The sequence below is a fragment of the Nothobranchius furzeri genome, chromosome 7 (assembly GCF_043380555.1).
Source record: "Nothobranchius furzeri strain GRZ-AD chromosome 7, NfurGRZ-RIMD1, whole genome shotgun sequence".
Classification (NCBI taxonomy): Eukaryota; Metazoa; Chordata; class Actinopteri; order Cyprinodontiformes; family Nothobranchiidae; genus Nothobranchius; species Nothobranchius furzeri.
The window spans coordinates 81099838-81117546 of record NC_091747.1 but is presented as its reverse complement, the minus strand read 5'-3'; the positions used below and the strand labels follow the sequence as shown (position 1 = coordinate 81117546).

General features: G+C 40.1%; 2 protein-coding genes across 6 annotated transcripts in view; both read left to right on the top strand.

The window, feature by feature from the left end:
* prom1b (prominin 1 b) overlaps positions 1–8331 on the top strand; it is a 94545-nt gene extending 86214 nt beyond the window's left edge. For 2 of the 5 annotated variants that reach the window (XM_054735621.2, XM_054735623.2), the window contains 9 exons: positions 2310–2402; positions 2566–2583; positions 2713–2766; positions 2841–2921; positions 3371–3439; positions 3716–3805; positions 4236–4351; positions 5076–5166; positions 7171–8331. In XM_054735621.2, coding sequence (XP_054591596.2) covers positions 2310–2402; positions 2566–2583; positions 2713–2766; positions 2841–2921; positions 3371–3439; positions 3716–3805; positions 4236–4351; positions 5076–5139 — 585 coding nt within the window. In that variant the 3' untranslated portion in view covers positions 5140–5166; positions 7171–8331. The remainder of the gene's footprint in view (positions 1–2309; positions 2403–2565; positions 2584–2712; positions 2767–2840; positions 2922–3370; positions 3440–3715; positions 3806–4235; positions 4352–5075; positions 5167–7170) is intronic. The other 3 variants (XM_054735622.2, XM_054735625.2, XM_054735624.2) reach the window with 2 other exon arrangements.
* A 2642-nt stretch (positions 8332–10973) lies between these two features.
* Positions 10974–16218, top strand: LOC107374347 (fibroblast growth factor binding protein 1b). Its single transcript, XM_070553459.1, has 3 exons — positions 10974–11680; positions 15137–15186; positions 15401–16218. Exons 1-3 carry the CDS (start codon positions 10974–10976, stop codon positions 16009–16011), a joined length of 1368 nt encoding a protein of 455 aa, XP_070409560.1. The 3' UTR covers positions 16012–16218.
* The last annotated feature ends 1491 nt before the right edge of the window (positions 16219–17709 follow it).

The window sequence follows — 17709 nt, the reverse complement described above, 5'->3', positions numbered from 1 at the left end:
AAGGTTGTTTTCATCCATAAACTGCCGATAATATCTGAGTGTCTGTGTTTCAGTTCAATGAGGAAACCAGTTTGACGTTTAAAAGTTTTAATTCTTCAAATTAAACTAATGATTTTGAAATTGACAAACAGGAAATACAATCAACATTAGTAACTTTGTGGGACAATCTCTTTAACAGTTGATATGCTGTTCTGGCTCAAATAGACCTTCTGATGAATTTATGAAGATTGAGAATGTTGTGATGGTGAGAGTGATATGAGCTGGGATGGGTGCGTGAGTGCATCTGATTTTGCTTCAGGAAGAAACAGGTGTCTGAGTGAAAAGTGATGGTTTGAATAAACTTAGGCTTTTAGTTGGAAAAGATGCATCAAACGCTAAACACCGTGTTCTGTCTCACCGAATTCTTGTGAACCCTCTTTCGGATCCGGGCCGTGGAGGATGTTGTGGTTCATCCAGATGACACCGGCGGCTGACAGGAGACATAGGTGTCGAACGGAACCGGTCCAGAGTTGCCCTCGGTACACGTGGATGGTAGAGCGTTTTATCGATGCGCTTTCTTAAGTTAATTCACTCAGAAATCAAAAGACTCGGTAATGAGTCTTCGTTAGAAGTCGCGATTCAGCTATTCTGCCTGGCTTGGCAGAAACAGCGTGAAAGGGGGGAAGAACGAGCCAACAGGCTCTGCCCCCCCTTTGGTTTTCAGGTCTGTTCTCTCTCGTTGTCCAACACGAACTGAATCAAAAGACTGAAAACTTACCAAAAACCTTTCTCTTCTCAAAGCAAACGTGCGTCATCAAATGTGTCTGGAGTTTACTGTGAGCAGGTGTGTGTGGATGTGTGTGAATGTTTGTGCTTGAGTGTGTGTGAAGGTCAGTAACAAACATTCTCAACATTATTTAAGAATGGATTCATTAAACCATTATAATTACCCCAAAGCTAAATAGTCATTCATTTGATTAATCACATTTATAATGAGCAAAATGATAATGGTTACTTTAACATTAAAATCAAGAAAAAGAAGTTTAAACTTTATGTTTTGACTTGGTCTGGGTACAACTCATGTAAACACATCTTCTGGTAGACTGCAGGTGGCAGATGTTATGGTTTCCTCCCAGACTCGCTGGCGTTCAGGTCTTAATCTGTGGGTGAAAGTTCTCAGCGACCCAGCTATGACCCAGCTGAGTCCAACACCACCATTGTGACAGAAAACTCATATTTCCTCACGTTACACGGTACCGGACCTGAACACGAGCCATTGGCACACAGAACTATATTTGTTTGTCTGTGAAGCTAGTTATTATTTAGATCACATGTTTGAAGCTGGAGACTAACGCCGGGGACACACTGGCCGCGGAAGCGCCGCGAAAATGGGGCCGCCTTCATTCGGCGCCCTTGTTAAGCTATTCTATAGTCCATATGGGCCGCCGAAGCGCCGCGAATCGCCTCGCGCCGGCGCTCCAGCCCGCGCCGTGCAGCAATCATTTCGGCGTTGGCTCTATTTTTTTCGCGAGCCGCGGGTGAATCGCATCAATTCTGGCAGGAAGTCAAACGTAGACATAAGAGGCAGGCCGGTAAAGTTAACAAAATAAAGCATTTCAAAATAAAATTCCGCAATAGTCAAATGTGTTCGTAAACAGACACTGCAGAAAAACCACACGAACACACACACACATCGAACTTGTGTGCGTGTGTGACCACGTGAAGGGGGGGGTGTTTTTGGGTGTCTTTTCACCGGAGCAAACAGGACAGAGAGGCAGAAAGTCTGAGGCAAGCAGTTAGGATGGATGACTTTAAATGAATTATGGAAGTTGAGAAACACAAGGAGCTGTACGACCCCCAAAAAACATGATTATTTACGTACCCATTTCGGAAGAAACTGCTAGGATACAGCTGCAGAATTGGAGCAGGTTCCAAGAGATTGAACTGGCAGAAACAACTCATACCATAGGTTCACACACACACACACGCGCACACACACACACACACACACACACACGCACACACATGCGCGCACATGCGTACAAACACTCAAACGTAGAGGAAAAGAGCTGAGAAAAGGCAGAGAGGAAATGGAGACACCAAGTGTTTAAAAGAAAAACTACAGCTGAGTCGAGGCGCGCCTCGACTGGGGCGCGTCTGATCTGAACTGAGGAGCGGCAAGCAGCGGCCGAATTTCGTGAGCGATTCACTTCTCGGTGCTTCGCGGCGCTTCCGCGGCCGGTGTGTCCCCGGCGTAACTATTAAATTATGTCAGGAGCTTAAAACCGGTTTGCTGCTCTTGTCATCATGAAACAAGCGTGTGTTTGCAGCCACGCGGAGCTCTGGAGAACGCTCTGAAAGGACACGCCAGCAGCATCAGAACCATTCACAGAGAGCAGGTGGTTCCTCTGGAGCAAGCTATGGTAATTATCACAACATGAATGATAAAAACACTCCTGGAAGATCGCTGCTAGGCTGCAGTAGCAGCAAAATCTAAACCTTTTGACTCTGTGTTATCAACTAAACACATTTTTAATAGTTTCTTCATTTGTTTATTCTGCCAAATCTGTTCTTTTCTGGTGACAGAAATATGTCAAGGCGCGGGTAAGCTGCTTATGTGGTTGTGTGTGTGTGTTTGGTGTAAAAGTTGGTGCTTGTGGCAGCAGTGATGTGTTTGTGACTGGACAGACAGCGAAGCATTCATGTTTGAATGTATTTTTGTTTTGTGCACAGAGCACCCTGAGCCAGAGCATCAAACTGCTGCAGAAGACATCCAGTGACCTGCCAGTGAGAAGAAAAATGACATCAAAAACATCCAATAACTTTTCTTTGTGTCTGAACCATTTTTGTTTGTGTTTCAGGTCAAAGTCACAAACATCTTGAGCGCTATTGATGCAGCAGAGTATCTCATCACTAATAATGCCTCCTATGTAGTGAAGCAGGTACGAAAGCGCGAGACAAATTCACTGAATAATTAATGAATACGTAATTAAAGATCATGCCTTGTTGTAGTGTGCTTTCTTTGTTCATTTTTCTTACATTTTAATTATTTATCTTTATTAATATTAATACTTTGTTGATCATTAGTAATAGTTTATTTTTTACAACTTTATATTTGTGTTTATCTTTGTAAGTATTTGAATTGTATTTCTATATTAATTGATAAATATTGTTAATAAATATAAAATCCTGCGTATTTTCTATTTGGCTGACCAAGAGAAAAGAGTTTCATAACTTCTAACCATGAACAAATAATAATGGTCTGTATTTTTATCCTTGTTTAATCGCTGGTCAATTTTATGATTGTTTTTAAATATTGGGGGGGGGGGGGGGGGTGTAAATTTAAGTCGTTATTCTGAAGCGTCTGTGCTGATTTTTTTCTTGTTTGTAGGAGGCAAAAGGCTTCGTGCAGACTTTGGTGGGATACTTCCAACAGTACACAAACTGGGTTAAAAACTCGGTGAGTACTTCCAAATTTTCTCTGCGTTTCTAAAATTGTGGTCCCCTTGAGCACAGAGAGCTTATAAAGTCGTGCACCGTGAGTGACTCCTCTGTTTCAGTTCATTTCATCAGCCTGAGATTTTTTCTGATGGTGAGCTGAGCATTAATAAGACGTAATTAATGTGGACATAGTGGGGAAAAATATCAAACTCCTCCAATGATATGTTTATTGACTTTTCATTTTTGTTTTACATCATTACAACCGTGTTTTATGCATCTGCGTGTGCTTTTGCAGCTGACTGCAGAGGTGGCCCAGTGTAAACCAATCAGCAACATTGTGGACAGCGCGGAGATCGTAGCATGCAGCTTCATCATCGACTCAGTGGTCAGTAATTTTTAATTATGGATGGGACCTGAAAATACTGACTTTATTCTAAACCCAAGCTTGTTCTGGAAAATAAACTCAGGTGTCAGACATGACTAGTTTTGTGTTTTCTTGAAATCCCCCTCATTTGGAGCCTGATTTGCAGCAACCTGATGACAATCTTCACGTTCGAAACAAGTTGTCAGCAGTTAGAACATGAAAATGTGTTAATGCAACATTAACCACCAATAACACCAGGATACACGGGTTAACCTTTAAAGCCTGATGCATGGATTTAGTCTCATCCATAAAAGTTAGTTGCTCTTCTCTTCTCCACCAGAGGGCAGCAGACATGTAGCAATTTGATTGTAGATGGTTTAAAAACATTTTAGTGACATAATATAAAACACATCTGCTTACTAATGCCCTTCATGGTAAATGTGTCTTCCAGAACACCTTCTGGTTTGGGTTGGGAGGTTGCTGCATCCTTCTGATCCCCAGCATCATCATCTCTGTCAAACTGTCCAAGTACTACAGACGGATGGACACAGAGGATGTCTTTGAAGAGTGAGTCCTAGAACATCATCAGCTGCACATTCAAATATTATAGAGTTTTACTCCTAATTAGACTGAATCTACTGTGCTCAGTACTTCATTTATTCCCTTCTCTCTGTTGTTATTCCTCTTACTGGTGCTAATTTTCCTTTTCCCGGTGTTATTTTTAATCCTGCTACTCTTACTTGTGGCTTGTCTCACAGTTATGGCTTTCTGCTCTTCACACTCATCTTTGTATCACCTCTTTTGTTGCGGGGAATAGTTTGGACCGCTTCTCATCTTTTTGACTCATTTTCCCCTGAAATCGGAAGCATGACACTATTTTCCTTCTGCATGGACTTTTCTTTCCCCCATCAGCCTTTTGGTCATGAGCAGCAGCTCTCTGTGGACCTCTTCACTCTTTTACTTTGAGATGAGTTGCCCCGTTGTCCTTCTCATCTGTCCTCCCTCAATCTTGTGTTACCATATGCATGTAATCATGGTGAGAAACAGTATCAGTATCCATGGAAACATCTCTTTGGTCAGGTATGAGCCATGCCTGAATCTGTTCATCTGCATGCTGCGGTGTTCGTTGGTGGAGGGAAAACAGATTTTAACATGAATTAATGAAGAGTTCCTTCTTATTTGTGTGTGTGTGTGTGTGTGTGTGTGTGTGTGTGTGTGTGTGTGTGTGTGTGTGTGTGTGTGTGTGTGTGTGTGTGTGTGTGTGTGTGTGTGTGTGTGTGTGTGTGTGTAGCTCTTCTTATAATGACACACTGAATTGGTTCCCCCGGGCCTCTGCTCCCCCAAGCGACTGGTGACCTTCTGGACCCCTCTTCCATGTGGAGGTACTGATGATCAGTGACACTCACCCACCAGCCTCCATCTCAAACCAGACTGCTGAACCTTCCCTGAAGCACCGTCTGCTCTTTGGAGACACGTCTTTGCATCGTTCATCTTTTTCCCACCAGCATTTATTCTCCTCATCTTCCTCTTGCATCACACATCTCACCCTAACCAAAACGATGTCACACGCTCATCTGACATCCGTCATCCACGTCTCCAGAAGTTCTGAGCAGTTTTTGCTTCAGTCTACATAAAAACGTAAAACGTCAAATTGCACAGTTGCACGACTGTAAAATTAATAAGATGGATAGAATGAGCCTCTTTTCTTCTAAAATATAGGGTATGCAAAAAGCATGCCTGATTAAAATGTATCAAAAGAGGAAGAGAAATGTTAACAAAAATAGCTCATTTCCACAATCATTCTGTTTTTGTTTTGATCTTTTTTTTCATATTTTTCTGATTTGACCTTTTATAAACTTTTAAAAACAGGCTGAACAGATTATGAACAAAGGAGAGGGGCTGTAACATAAAGCAAAAAAAAAAACTAAAAAGAAAACAAGTAAAATAACAAAAATGAGACTAAATGTACAAAAACAGCCTGAGAGAGATGAAACTGCAGTTTGTGGGTTTTCTGTAGATCATTAGACACTAATTTACCTTTAGTCTGACTGCAGCAGACTGAAAGCACAACAAGCTCGATGCAGACACATATTCATCAACTGTTAACAACATTTGGTTTACAGACCATGTTACGCGCAAATGGCTTATAATTATAAAGACCTTGACCTTATAATTTAATTTATTTAAAAGATTTTGCACATGACTCCTCTGACTACTCAGAAATGTTAGTTCGTGTGAATCTTGTGATAATGGGGATGAATTTGGATGATTTACCACACACAGAAATGATCCTCTTCATCTAAAACTGCGGTTAAAAAAACCCATCTTTTATTATATTTCACTATATTAAATGAATGTAATGAATCCTGCTGTAGTAGTGAAATGTTGCTGGTGTAATCAGCAGCTGCTCAAACTCAAAAATAGTGTTTTGATAGAATGAAAACTTTTACGTGTGCTGCAGAGTTCACCTCAGATCAAGTGCATTCTGAATGCCGTAAAACCGGAGCTGAAACGTCTCTATCAGACTCCGGTTTTGTCTCCAAGCTAAACTGAAGAATCAGCTCCAACTAAACACTTAGATCACCCTCCTGCATTGTGGCCATTGGGCATCTAATCTTCATTGTTCCGGACTGCTGTTTGGAATAATATTACTAATCTAAGTAGTTTTGAAATCTTCGGGTGCTGTCTTTGTGGTTTTATTTTTATTTTTTGCTCATTAAGATATGATGTAAGATGTCAAAACATTTATATTTCTTTTGTTTATTTTACACAGTTAAAGGCCAAGTTCACTGAGTAACTGTTTTTACTTGTTATTTTTAAATATGATCAGTCATTCTGAGTTTAACATACAAGCTGAATATCAAAATAGGCTTCTACCTGTTTCCTGCATCAGCTTCTGATAGAAAATAGACGAGCAAACGCTCAGACTAGAAAATCGTGACAGGTCTACATCACGCTGTCACTTAACATTCATGGACTCACTCATCTTGACTCGTGATGGAGAAGGATGCTGTTGAGTTAGTGTCCAGGAAACAGCAGAGAACGTCCCCACTAGTAGAAGCTAACGGTTAGCATTAGCAACTCCACCACATGGCAGCAGAGTCAGTGGTAGTCAATTTGCCAATCAGAGGCAAGATGTCCAAATATCAGGAAATGAGACCCTAAATCCTGCCCCCCTCTGCTCTGGTTCACTTCTACTTCCTGAAACGGGAGCAACAGCTTTTTTGCCCACAGTGATCGATTCACAAGGCATTCATTTCTACTAGAGCAAATGTGTTTGGAAAATGAGTGAACTTGGTCTTTAAGAAGCAGAGAATTCAGCCATTTACATTGTGGTGAAACTTTGTTGTTGTTTATTATTTTCTTTTTTTTTTCTTCCTCCACAGTGGACAGGAGAACTGGAACTGATCCAGGATCGCTGAAGTTGTCTGTTTTTAGATGTTCTAACATCTTTAAGGATGAAAAGGAAGAACAACAACCAGGAACTTCAGGGAGTAGGACACTTCACCTTGACACTCCTTCAGCCTGTTTGACAAGGACCTCTGATACCAGCCAACCTCTCTCTCTCTCTCTCTCTCTCTCTCACCCACCGTCCAGTCCCTTTAGCATTTTCAAATGTACAAAACCAGCTGTCAGACACGAGCTCCCGCTTCATTAGATCAGGTTCTAGAATAAATATTTGCATGCACATCATCTGGTGATAAAAGTACATTTTTTACACTTTCCAAATTTGTGAAAGTTTTATATATTTTGTTAATCATTGTTTTATAACATTTTGTAGATTTTTTTTTTGTAGAAATAGTTTTTTTTTTCTGTGAATATGTGTAAATTAGATTGGCTCATTTTGGTGAAACTGAAGGTAGATTTTCAGAGGATCCGTTGACATTTTGAAAAATGAGCTTTCTTGCTGAACTTTAGAGAAGATATCACTGTCGAGTCTGCTCAAGGAGGCCCACAAAATGAAAAATAATGAGTAAATCAGATTTTTTACATCGTTACAGCTCTGTGGAGAGCCTGAAGTCTTTGTCAAATTACTAATGATTTCTGCAGAAAATGCCTTTGTAGACCAAAAGCCTAAAACATTCACCTTGTTCTGCTAAAAAAAAGTAAAAAAATAAACTATAATCAGTCTGCTTGATTCAGATATATGAATGTCATGTTCAAAATCTTCTGTTTGATCTTTTTTCTTATTTACATTAAACTTACGTTTTGAAAGCAGCAGGCAATATTTATTGACCTGTTGTTTCGTGCATCTCGGCGAAATAAAAAGTTTTCCAAACGGCGCTCTCTTCTTTAAAACACTGAACAAGCTGTGTTTGGCTCTGTGATAAAATCTCGACAGAGTCCAAAGTTAATCCCTGTCCTCTCATTGTCTCTCAGATATTCTCATAACTCATAAGATTCACTTTTAGATGATATAAAATGATGTAAAATGGCTAAAACACAAAATACCTGCAGGATTGCTCAGTATGACTGAGGCCTGAGGGAGACACAAGGAATGTTTTCCAGAAAGGGTGCAAATCTGTGAATAAATTATTCCAACAACACTTGTTTGTTTTGTGTTTCTTCCATTACCTTTGTAAATGTACACTAAGAAATAAAACCCTGAATGTATTTAACCATGTTATGTCAACTTGTTCTATTAAACCTAGTCGCTTAAATGTAAAGGGTAAAATATATTTACTTTTAAAGCAACCCTAAAGTTTCTCACTTCTCCCTCCTACTGGTTGGAAGTGGATTTACAACTATCAGAAACAATTCTGCTGTAGCTAGCTCTAACAATGAAGAATGACTGACTAACTGATTACAAATAAGCCATTAAGTAAAATGATCCACTCTGTTGGGCAATAAATAATTACCGTAGCAACAAAGCCAGGTCACCATCAGTCCATGTATTTGTAGCCTCCTTCAGCTCCTGCTGATGTTAATTATTGTTTTAGGTCTTTACTCTCTACATCCAGGCTCCACCGGGATGCCAACAGAAATGCTACATTATTCTTGTGCTTTTTATTGATGTTGGGCAAACCGATAAAGCTAACTGCTAGCCTGCTTTGAGCTACCAGCACAGTAAACAGCTATTACCACAACACTGGAAAGCACAATTTCTGGTCAGCAGGGGGCTACAGAGTGCTGTTCAGCATGAAGGTATCTCGTTTATGGCTCAAGAACCACTGAAACCAGTTTGTAAGCAATAGCTTAAAATGTTAAGTGTTTTATGTTAGTGTTGCTTTAACATAATATATTACTATTTACATTCAAACAACTAGGTTTCACAGAACCAGTTGACATAACTTGTTCAAAAAATTAAAAGTTTTATTTCTAAGAGTGTATGAACAGTCCATTTCAGTTTTGAATCCCATACAGACGGCAACATAAAAACAAAATTCACATTGTGAACACAAACGTTTAAAATCACAACTGGTGATGTTTATCACCAATACTATTTGGATATGAAGACACTAAAGGATGCAGAATCTGCACCCAAAGCTAAAGTTGTACAGCTCTGCAAGGCGACGCTGGGTTTGATGCCACATACTCCATCAGAAATGTATCACAGCAAATTTAGGAAGATGTACTCACACAATGTGTTTACCTTTCTGGTGGCGGGAACTTTCTCTTCCCAACCAGACTGGCTGCTGTAAAAATAACGACTCCTGAATCTGCTGAGGTCTTGTAGACTTAGCACCCTTTTTTGCTCCAACTTGTGGAATTTTTCAAGGTGGCATGCTTCTCTGTTTAGTTTCAGGAGTTCTAACTTACTGCAGCATGCAGTCAGGCCTCCAGATGAGTCTTTATGACATAGTCCAATTTCACTTAACAGCTTTGTTCTAAAAATTATTTTCTTGCCATCTTGTTATTGTTTGTTTTGTTTTTCTATTGTTTTAGCTAATAAAACAGTAAAGCAATGTAATAACTACAACACAAAACTCTTTATGCAAGATGGCGCTGATATTATTTTATGACTCTTTGTAACAATTACAGAACAAAATGCCATCAGCATTCATAACATTCTGCTTGATTTCGAGGCAGGACCCCCACTTGGAGATGCTTGCGTCTATTTTGGGATCCACATTCAAATGAAGTATAAACTCCACAGTTTTGCTGTGCTTTATGTGCAGAAAACAGACCTATGGGTAAGTTCAGGTTGAACCATTAAAAAGCTGGAGTTGCTCCTACCAAATGGCATTCTCCCAGAGCTGAAAAATATGTAAGTGCACATCCTGAAGACAGAATGGTGTATGGACATTCAGGCCATATCACTTTTCCCCTCCTATTCTGTGAGTGTGTTGACTCAATCTGTCATTTTTAATCCCTAAATAAAACTAGACTACTCACTAATTAAAAGAGGTTAGGCATGGTCACTGTGAGGCTCACACAACTGCTAATCAGCTTCCTAACAGAGGAAGGACAGACCACCCCAGAGAGCTCGTTAAGCAGCCTTCTCTCCTCTGATGGCTTACAGGAAGCTAAACTCAGGACTCCCCAGGGAGGTCTACCGTTGGACCCTTTGTAAGAAACATTGCTGCACAATTTAAATAACCAACACTTTGTTGTACACTGTTGCCTTGCAGGAAGGTGACTGCATCCTTTCAGCATAAAGTTTGAATAAATAAACTCAGTAAATGAACAGTGGGGAAATTCACTTACAACAGCACCAACACTTGGAGAAATCTTCAAACATCAAAACGTCCCAAAACTTAGGGATAAATACACTTTCATTAATATATTTCTATGACCTAATGAGGATTTTCTTTTTCATCCAGGGTTGCAGAGTTGTTGATTTTTTTTTTTAATTTACAGAAATAACTTCAGGCTGCAGTTTGGTTCCTGCTCCTTTTCATAAATGCTGAATGACCCCCTTGTGTGGGAATATACACCGTCAGAACATTTATGGTGTCAGCCCCACTTACTTTGCGGGACAAAAATCCCCTTTCCTCCTTCTTTTTATGCCCCCTCCTCTTTTTCCAACCATCTCGTCAATCATTTTCCAAGTTTTCAGGGTGCCACACGTACTCCTGTGTTTGTACGAGGAACCGGAGGAGGAGTTTGAGTCGTTCAGCGTACATGAATAACACCCCTTTGTGGGTTTCTGCTGTATAAAGTTCCACTTATAAGTCTTCCCACCCCCTTTTGCACATCTTAACCTTTGGAGCAAACAGCAGTACCCACAGCAGTTCATAACTTCACCATGAGAATGAAGACAAGGATGCTGGTGCTGCTCTTGGCTGCAGTTTGTGTGTCGGACGCTCAAAGCAGCAACAGCAGCATTGATACCAAACAGCAGCAGCAACAGAGCGTCTGGGATGAGCCCCTAAGATTCAGCACCAAGACCAAAGACTCATGCGCCATGGTGGTGTCTACAGCTGGGAACTACACTCGCCTGCGTGTGTCCTGCAGAAGTCCAAGCCAGACCACAGGACGGTCTTACTACTGCGACTTCCAGGGTAAACCCAACCTGTGCCCTGCCTACAATGTCAACCCTCGCCACTACTTCACCCAAATGATGTGGGAGTTGAGGAAACTAAAGAATGCCTGTCAGGGTGCAAAAATCTACCATCCGCATATGTGCAGAAAATCTCCAGATGAGGTCCAAATGACTTTCCTGACCTCTTGGCCCAAGACTACTGCCCCCAAGCCTTCCAAAGAGCATCCTAAACCAGTGGTGCAAGTGCAGCCAAAGGCCATCGCTACTCCTAAACCGGTGAAGACCCAGCCTCAGCCCAGTAAGCCGTTGACAGGCAAGAGACCCCCGAGCAGGAGACCCACTCCCAAGACTGGGAAGACCACTGCACGCCCCACAGAGGAGCTGGAGTCTGGCGCCTCCCGCCTCGCCACTGAGTACTGCTGGAATAGCTTCCACGGCATCTGCAGCTATTTAATCAGCTGGTTCCAAAAGTGAGACGGTCCTGAAGACACCCAGGTATGTAACAGGAAATATTGTTCATAAATTACAGGTAAACAAAATGTAACGTAAAGGCTCTTCTTCTCGTTTCAGATTGGAATCGGTAGCACTCAACACAACCTCCAGTCTCTGAACTCCCCGAGTGCTTTAACAAAATTTGATGTTTGTGACTTTTATAGATCCGTAAAAAGGGAAAAACTGGTAGGCATGTGTTTATGTTTGTATTTAAAAGTTGTTCAGTGTGTCATGTAAATGTGAAATGCCATGTAAACCCCCTCAACAAAGGAAAACCCAATAAAATCAGAGTGGTGACCTCTCTTCTCCTGTTAAGGGTTTTCTTTCTGACAGAACAGCTAAGTGTGTAATGTTTTAAACTCTTGCTTTCAAAAGAACGTTTGTCTCCACTCATCACCGGCTGTAACAACATGTCGGCCGCCTGTGTGAGGAAGTTGTTACCGTGCGGACACAATCAGTCACAGAAGGTGTCTGAGAACACTTCTTTGTGTGAGCAGATGAATTGAGTCCCAAGAGCCGCTGAGCAGGAACAGAGGGGAGTCTATGTGAGGGCTGCAAATGAGTGGTAATCTGAGTGGTTGTTTAAACAGCACACACACACACACACACATGCACACACGCACACAGAGCAGAACTCTTTTAGAACAAAAAAGGTCGTTTTTAGCAAACATAAGGTCATGCAGGACAGCAAAACTGTTTATAGAGCTTTATTCTAAAATGCCAGAAAGATTAAATTAGAAAAAACTATTAATATTTTCACATTGTTTACAGATTAAAGGCTATGTTCACAGAGAAACCATTTTCATTTGTAATTTTTGAAATATGATCTCTGAGTTTAACACAGGCTAAAGGCGAAAATAGTCTTCTACCCATATTTCCTTCATTAGCCACTGATAGGCACTCGGTTCAGGCAAGCCACGTCATACTGAAAAGTAATGTTCATGGACCCATCCTGTCTCCTGGTGGGGAAGACTGTTGTTGGTTTAGCATCCAGGAGAGAGCAGAGCATGTCTCACCTAGCAGTACCGTTAGCATCAGCAACTCCACAACATGGCAGAACTCCTTCAGGCTCGAGTTATTTGTGGAGATAAATCATCAATGTTACAAAGCAACCAGAGTCAGTGGTAGAGTTCTGTTGCTGTTAGCCAGTCAGAGGCCAGAAGTCCGAGCATTTCCACCAGCCTGAATTTACCTGGAAATAAAACACCTTGTTTCAATAAAACTCTGCCTATGCATCGACAAAATGTGCCTTCAACAGCATCTTAGGCAAACCAGTTGATGTATTGGCAATTGTAGTCCAGTAGTTAAGGCCTCTGACAGCGATTTTAGTTTTGCCATGTGCTAAAGTGGGTTTGAATCCCGGTGGTATCGAGAGTCATTTATTTAACCAGCTGAAGCAGATTTCATGTTTTTATGTTTTAGTTCTATTGATTATTTTCTGCAAAATATTTTGTGTCAAACACCTTTGAATTTGGTCCAAGCAGCATTTTAGTTGATTGACTCGGCTAACCTCACATGGACGCACACGTGCTAAATAAAGAACACAAAAAAAAACAGCATTTTAGTCCTTACATTTTCAACCGTTTACCAATAAAGGGATGAAAACATCAGACTGGCAAGTGTGGTTAAAAAATAATAATAAAGTTACTGTTCAGATTGGGATGTGAACCTACATACCACCAAGCCAGGAGGGGAGTAGGGCCTGATGATGAGTAGTTTCCGTTCACCCTTTACAAGATTTTCAAAATAAAACCCAAAATTTGCAGCTGAAACAGGAAAATGGATGAATGCAGCAAAAATGGGGTTGTGCTTTCTTTTTATTGAGGAAATAAAATCACATGGTAAAAAGCTCCATAAAAGTGGATTTTTCATGATATGGGCCCTCATGTAAGAAAAAATTCAAAATGTGAAAATATGAAAAGAAATTATTTTACTAACTTTGAACTACAGGATTCCAACCTTTCACGGAGAACCACTGGTCTTAACCCTTCATAAGCAATGTAAATAAACATAAATTTGACTTTTTATTGATAATATTTAACTGAAATGAAGTGAACTTAACACATGAATAGGTAAATAGCATATACAAACTTTATTGTGAGCAAAACAAATGACATATGGGTCACTAATAAAAGTTACATATAACAAATATATCAGAAGATATTCGTGTAATCATTAGGTCCCTGTTGTTACTGATGTATTAACATGAATGCTAGTGTAGTTTTGTGAGTCAGGAGCAGTTTTATTATTTGTTCTTCAGTTCTTGTCTGAGGTCTGGACACCTCTGAACAATCATGATAAAAACCAGTAACGTTAATCTGGCAGACCAGATTATATTCTCTAAATCTGGGGAATGGCCATGAATTGTATCTTTATGTAAAAAGTTTGCTGAACAACAGCAGACAGCAGTAGAGTACTCACACTGACCTGAAGGCTGCACCTTCTATAAAAAACACAGGGTGGCACCAATGAGCAAATAAAAAGAGCTTGTAAGTGCAGATGTCTGCATTTACAGAAACACTAAGATATCTGCTCCCTGACAACCCTAAAATGTCCTAGTGAACCAGAGGAGTCCGTATGAAACTGGTCCTTAAATCGAATAAAAAACACATTAACTGTTGTTTTTATTTTGTTTATCACTTTATTAATCCTTATAAATTAGATTATAATGAGGTGATATTTTTCTTTCAACATTTGTCACAGCAGTGTAAAATTATATTAATGTCCCCTGATACAGAACTTATGTTATAATTAAATTAATGCTGACTCTTCACACCAATAAAACCTTTAATTGTAACATAATTCTATCTATGAGTGTAATTGCTGTACAGCTCCTTTATTGCTCAAATGAATCAAATTCAGTTACTAAGCTATAATAACCCAACCCAGTTTAGGATATTGGATTAAAAACAACACAATTTGTAAATTTGCTCAGATTTCGGATCAGAATGACACTTTATTGTTGATCTGGTTTAGGCCATTATCTATGATCTATGGAATCCTTTTACAGAACTTACAGAAGCAGCACTTATTCAAAGGACAATTTTATTACACAGAGTCTTTTAAATTCAGAGGTTTTTTATTACTGCACACCGTTTTATTCCTTATCAAAACAAGATGCATTTAGTGCAGTGAAAATAAAAGTGTAGAAATTGACTTGAGGGTGATTGTTGGAGTTGATCGTTCAAAGTGCGCCCTGATGCCCCTAACGGTTTCTAAACTTCCCCCTAATCTAAAATGTGTTCAACTGTCACATTTCATTTTAACCCCAACTCTATTTGGTAAAGGCGCAAACCGGTTTTAGACATTTGGGGTATGGCTTTGCAAAACGTAAAGAGACCCTTCTCAGTGGGTGTGCGTGCGTCGTCGTGCGTCGCCAGACTGTGTTGATTGGTGCGCGTGCTGCACATCCATGTATGAAAACCATGTGGCAGACGCAGACAGAGGAACCAGAAGATTTACGCACAGCCACGCTCTTCGTTTGGTGAGTTTGACGTTAATAATGTGACATTTATGGATTCCTTCAATCGAAAACGTACTTTTAAAGTAGTGAAATAAAGTTTTAAAACTTGTGTACAACAACTGTTACTACGTTTTATTGGATTATTCTTTTTTCATGGTTTGGGAAACATTTGGAAACAGTTAAATGTAAAATCTGTTTCGCGTCGCTTAATCTTTCAGATTTTTTCTGCTATAAGACCAGATGCTGCTGTTGAAGTCTTCCCCTCTCTGGTTGCTGGTGGCCTTCCTCCTCCAGCAAGTCTCTGCCGCAGGCTCAGGAGCGCAGCAGCACCAGGGGAGGTTCTCCAGCAGCAATAAGAAGATGCAGTGCACGTGGAACGCACGAGACGCACGAGACTCGGTGAATCTTCGAGTCAAATGTGAGAATCAAGAGGCCCGGGTCAGCGGCGGAATCACCGACATCAGCTGCGAATACACTGGGAGACCCGAGAGCTGCCAGGAGTACCACTCCAATCCCAAAGGCTTCTGGAAACAAGTGGCACGCGCGCTTAAAAAGCTCCAGGGCAGGCTGTGCGGCGACGAGCGTGCGCTAGTCAGAACTGGCATGTGCAAGCGCGCACCGAAAGATGCGCACTTTACATTGGACGTAAACAGCTCGCTGTTCTCCTCTCAGTCCGGAAAACCGGAGTCTCCCACCCAGCTGCCGTCTCCAAGCTTCACGTCCGCGGCTCCGACGGCCTGCACGAGTCGCGCGGACCACCGGGAAACAGCCGAGGAGTTGTGCAGCAGCGCGTGGGCCAGCGTGTGCTCGTTCTTCCTGTCCATGGTGCAGAGGGACGACTGCTAGCTCAGGGCCAGAGAAAGTGTGACTAATCATAAATGATGGTTCAGTGCGCTCTATAACCTCAGGTGCTTCTCAGTTTATTTACATCATGTTTTGTTATTTATGATCTTTTAGGAGATCCTCACATAACCAACGTTCCAGACTGCTTATATATTCTTACAGATTACTGTCAAAATGAGCCTTTTAGTAGAATGTAAACCAGAGGGAAATGGGAAAAATCACATGTTCTTATTCTACAATAAGATTTATTTTGATACAAGGAACCTTTTTGCTGCTGTTTAAAGTTTTTGTTAACATATTTTTACTGACAAAAATGGATGCAAATATTTATTCTCAGGTCACCCATTTTTATTGTATCTGATAGTATCTCACTCTGCTTTAGTTTTTCACATTTGTTTTTTATTTTACTCTTTGGTTGGTTTATTATCAAGTGATGTATTTTCTTTAACCACTTACATGTTTTATTTATGCATGTTTTATTTATGCATCAACAAATAAAATATTTCTATTATTTCTCTGTTTGTCAGATCAATTAAAATGCAGTTGAGCACCAAGTTTAACTTTTTCTTGAGATATTTTAACAAATTGTACTCATTCAGATTTTTGTTGATAAGCTACTTCCTGTTTACCGAATTTAAATAAACTCGGAAGATGGACCATTTCTATATTCTTGACCTTTATGAACTCTCTAAATTCAGCTGTATATGTTATCACCATATGTTTTTATCTCAGTTACATGTAAACAAATAAATAAAAAACATTAGATGTTAATGTTGCCAACAAAAAGAATTTACAATTATTGTAATCGAAAAGGGAAAGAATAGGCTGAAGCTGAGGCTTATTAACCTCCTTACAGATCCATCAGAACACAAGATCAAAGAGAAGGCAAAAAACAACAAAATCACACAAAATTTGCTAAATTTTTATTAAATTATTTATTATTATTTATTAATTATTTGTTCATTAACAACATGAACTAATAGTAACAATAGACTTTACCTGTTTGGAAAATATTCATCCCTGTTTTTCTTCTCTTAACAAATACTGAATGCATGAGGGGAGATGTTGAGCTCTATGGTTTAATATAAACAATATATAAGACTATGAATAATCTGTGGGTTGATGCACAATAGGGAGGGAGCTTTATGTATTATTATTTCAACATTTTTATGAATCTTCACAATAGGGTCAATTTTTATTTCCTCATCCCCAACACAATGTCACAACCTGTCCTGTTCTGTTCAGTCCTGTGTCTCTCCTGATTACTCCCACCTGCCTCTCGTCTCCCAATCACTGTAGATCCCAGCTCCTCGTGTATTTAAACCCTCCCAGTTCTGAGTTCCTTGTCTGTCCATTGTTTCCATGTCCTGCATGCTTACCATTAAAAACCTCTTTAAACATTCCTGCCTGCCCTCTTCCCCGCACCTGCTCACCTCCGCTCGACTCACTTGCGCACTGTGACACACAATACGTCAGATATGGCATTATGAGGGTACAATAAATGCATTCTTCTTTTGTTAAAAATTTCAAAATGTGGCTTCCAATTACAATTACGATCTAAAAATACTCATGAGAATTTAATTTCATATACCCTTTCAATATCTACATCACTTCACTTAATTTTTATTTCACTGTTATTCGCAGCACCCCTGAAAATCATGAATTTAGTTTTACTTTCATTAAGTGATAATTTATTAATGT

Coding starts and splice junctions, on each gene's coding strand:
- LOC107374347 (XM_070553459.1), top strand. CDS start 10,974: ATGAGAATGAAGACAAGGATGCTGGTGCTGCTCTTGGCTGCAGTTTGT. Junction 11,681..15,136: donor TTAATCAGCTGGTTCCAAAA/GTGAGACGGTCC, acceptor ACCATGTGGCAG/ACGCAGACAGAGGAACCAGA. Junction 15,187..15,400: donor ACAGCCACGCTCTTCGTTTG/GTGAGTTTGACG, acceptor TTCTGCTATAAG/ACCAGATGCTGCTGTTGAAG.